The sequence below is a fragment of the Coptis chinensis genome, chromosome 3 (genome assembly GCF_015680905.1).
Source record: "Coptis chinensis isolate HL-2020 chromosome 3, ASM1568090v1, whole genome shotgun sequence".
In the NCBI taxonomy this organism is placed as follows: domain Eukaryota; kingdom Viridiplantae; phylum Streptophyta; class Magnoliopsida; order Ranunculales; family Ranunculaceae; genus Coptis; species Coptis chinensis.
In genome coordinates, this window is record NC_141458.1 from 57,387,625 (window position 1) to 57,391,705 (window position 4,081).

Genomic DNA, 4,081 nt, shown 5'->3' on the forward strand with positions numbered 1-4,081 from the left:
CCATATATATATATATATATATATATATATATATATATATATATATATATATATATATATATATATATATATATATATATATATATATATATATATATATATATATATTATGATATTATCCAAGGCTATTAAATCTTATCTACATAAATCTAATCCGGACTACTACTACATAATAAATCTATAGACTTTGCATCGATCTTAGCTTCAACTACTTATTTTGCATTTGTCAATATTGTTTTAGGTTTATTCAGAGGTGTTATCTCTTATTGAGTCCCGTAGAGTTAGGTTGAAAGTTGTTGAGTTATTTGGTGGCATGCCCGCTTCGATTTGGTAGGTTCATCTGTTAAGTTTGTTGCCGATAAAGAGATGGATTGTTTGGTTGACAATCAAATTTTTTTTCAGCGAGCAACATTAGCGGACGGCCTCGATATTTTAGTTTCGACACAAAGCTTGCATTTCAACGTGCATGTCAACAAATGCCCTTTCTACAAAGTCCATTCAGGATTCATGTCAATCTTAGTTCTAGCGAGGTGTGTCCCTATTTCAATCTATTCATCCTTTTCTCTGTTGTTCTTTTATACTTTATTCACAAAGTTATTGTAGGTCCCAAAAGCGCAGAATAGGTTCATATAGTATAATCCGTTGGTTGCAACTCCTAAAAGAAGTATAATCATCCAAATTGCGTTTAAGATGTATGATAACTCCTAGGAGACTTTTGTTTCAAACAATGCTCTTTCATTACCCTTTTAACACACCGCGCTTGGCGGCTATACATGAAGTTCTGATGTTAAAGCATAACTATTCTTCCAATAAGTCTATGCACACTAAAGTATAGTACATGCATGTAGCTTTGGTAGAAGTTCAGTGGATCGGAACTCTTTATATTTTAATTATACAAAGTCGATAACTCTAATTGGAGGTACTGGTGACATGGTTGCATTTTACATGACTCCGAACCTCCCTTAATAGTTGTTCCTGATCATAGTTGTATACCACTTTCATTTATTTGCTGCACTTTTCTTATCAATGTTTGATTATCAGCCATGGATAAGGCACCACCTGCAAGTGCATTTGATGTTTCTCTTGTCGACACACCACCTAAATCTACCAATGAACCTACTGCATCTGCTCAGGTATTTGAAGTTCATTTTTCATAGTTTGGTTATGTTTGATTCTTACATGATTTCAAACTTTTAAATTTTGTAACAAAGAAAACTATTTTGTTAATTTGACAACGTTCTCATTTAATTTTTTATGCCGCTTTTCATGTACCTTGCATCATGGAGCAAAGAGAATTGGATTATATAAATCGAGTACGTGTGCATAAACAACGGATTATTGACCATGTGCTTGCTACCCTTGCTAAGGTATGTAACATATATACATTCATTATATGCGGTGGTTGTTTACTGCCTTCTGATGGTTATGTTTTATCAAATATAAAATGCAGGTTTTGAAAAAACAAAGAAATGAAGGCCATCAAGTCCAATCACCTCCTGTGCAAAATGAGGTTGTAGTTACTCCTCCACAATCCACTATTAATGTTAGTCCGACCAATGCTTTTACACCCTCTCAGCCCAGCCTTCTCGGTAAGTTGGCCCAACGCAATATAGAAGAGAAAAAGAGCTCATAAGTGGTAGAAGCGAGTTTAACAAGAAGGAACTTAGAAGCTGGGGCCTTCAAAATATACTGTGTCCATGTCTTCCCATATGTAAGTTTCATTTCTTTGTGTGTTTTCTATAGCATTGTTTTCAATCAAAAATATTTCCGTTCCTAGCCCATTATGAATTTTTTTTTTTTTCTACATGTTAGTGACACCCAAAACGAAATGGAAGTGGATGATCTTAGTGTTAGTCCGACCAATGCTTATACACCTTCTCATACTTCTCGACCTTAAGTTGGCCCAACGCAATAGAAGAGAAAAAAGCATAAGTGGTAGAATGAACAAAGCGAACTAGAAGGAACTTAGAAGCGGACCTTCATAATATTCAAAGATCAATGTCTTCATATATGTAAGTTGAATTTCATTGTGTTTTCTATAACATTGTTTTCAGTAAAAAAAAAATTCCATTCCTAACTCATTAGGATTTTTTTTCCTACATGTTAGTGACACCCAAAGCCAAATGGATGTGGATGATTATTTTCAGCCTCTTACAGTTGGTGTCAATATGGCAGAACCTGCTAATATGCACAACAATGTCCGCCATTATCTGGGAAAGATGGATGTGGAATGCTCGTTTTGTAAAGCTCTGCACTGGAAAGATGAAAGGCTAGCAAATACATCAGTCAAAAGACCTTTTTTTGGGATGTGTTGCAAACAAGGAAAAGTCAGTCTTTCTCTACTTAGTCCATTGCCTCATGTGATTCAAGATCTATATGATGGTAGTGACGCCAAAGCCAGGTCATTTAGACAACATCTTCGTCAGTATAACTTGGCTAATGCATTTACTAGTCTCGGTTGTCAACCGGATGACCCAATATTCAGCGGTAGCGGTCCTATTCCATTCACCGTTCATGGTGAATTACGCCATCAAATTGGATCATTACTACCAGAACCTGAGAAAGATCCGATTTATGCTCAACTATATGTTTATGACCCAGCCAGTGCCCTTGATGTGCGTCATCGCCGAAATCCAGAATTGAGACGTGATGTTTTAGATATCATTCAGAGTACACTGTCAGATTGTAATAGATTTGCTGAAAAATTTCGTCAAGCATATGATATATTGAGTGCTCGCACAACTGAGGAAAATGACGTGGCAGCTTATCTCCATTATAATACATCTACTGACCGACGGCGATACAATCTTCCTTCAGCAAATGAAATTGCAGTTGTTATACCTAGGGATGGAACTGAAATTAGAAGCACAAGGGATATCATTCTTAATTATAGATCAGGCAATGCACTGAAGCGGATTGATGAATGTAATCCCGCTTATCTACCCCTGCATTATCCCTTGTTTTTCCCTCGAGGTGAGCTTGGATGGTCAACCGAAATGAAACTTTATGATGTCAATGACGACGATTCGAGGCGATTGACTCAGATGGTGTTCTATGCATATCGTTTGTTCAAACGTTATACTAAATATTAAGCAATACTCCGTGGTGGAAAATTATTTCAGGAGTTTTTGTGTGATGCTTGGGCTTCTACTGAGCAAAATCGGCTATACTATCATTATACCCACCAAAAGGATCTTCGTGCTGAAGTGTACATGAGTTTGACAGATTTAGCTGAGGGTACGGATCCTGATCAGGTTGGTCAGTGGTTTATTTTGCCATCATCATTCATTGGAAGTCCAAGGTACATGTATGAGATCTTTCAAGACTCGATGGCTATAACACGTTACAATAAGCATCCAGATATATTCCTTACGATGACGGTTAATCCTCACTGGCCAGAAGTGCAAGAAGCCCTTTTGGAGAACCAAAATGTGTTTGATCGACCTGATGTTCTTGCCCGTGTTTTTTGAACTGAAAAGAAGAGCTTTAATGAAATTTATCAAGAAGAAAAATGTGTTTGGCCGTGAAGTAGCTCATGTGTACACCATTGAATTTCAAAAGCGTGGCCTCCCGCACATGCATGCACTCTTTTTCCTCAAGCATGAAGATAAAATTTGTACCGCAGCCCAAATTGATCGAATTATATCTGCAGAATTTCCCGACCCAGATAAGGATCCCTTGCTCTTTGATACAATAAAGAGTTGTATGATCCATGGACCGTGTGGTGTTAAAAATATGAACTCACCGTGTATGGAAAATGGCAAGTGCACAAAGCATTTTCCACATGAGTTTACAGACGCGACAACCATACAAAAAGATGGTTATCCACTTTATATGCGCCGCAACACGGGACTTGTCTATATGGTGAAAGACAAAGAGGTTGACAATAGGAACGTTGTCCTATATAATCCACAATTGGTGAGGATGTTTAATTGTCACATTAATGTCGAAGTGTGTGCGGGATTGCAATGTGTTAAGTACATCCACAAGTACATCTACAAGGGCAATGACAGAACAACAATGGTGTTGGACGGTGGAAATGAGATTAAACAGTACATTGATGCCAGATATATTGGACCAC

General features: G+C 37.1%; 1 protein-coding gene across 1 annotated transcript; it reads left to right on the top strand.

The window, feature by feature from the left end:
* Positions 1–2,123: 2,123 nt before the first annotated feature.
* On the top strand, positions 2,124–3,470 carry LOC147510143 (uncharacterized). Its single transcript, XM_086598026.1, has 2 exons — positions 2,124–3,047; positions 3,123–3,470. Exons 1-2 carry the CDS (start codon positions 2,124–2,126, stop codon positions 3,468–3,470), a joined length of 1,272 nt encoding a protein of 423 aa, XP_086454152.1.
* Positions 3,471–4,081: the final 611 nt, after the last annotated feature.

Coding starts and splice junctions, on each gene's coding strand:
- LOC147510143 (XM_086598026.1), top strand. CDS start 2,124: ATGGATGTGGATGATTATTTTCAGCCTCTTACAGTTGGTGTCAATATG. Junction 3,048..3,122: donor CGAGGCGATTGACTCAGATG/GTGTTCTATGCA, acceptor AAATTATTTCAG/GAGTTTTTGTGTGATGCTTG.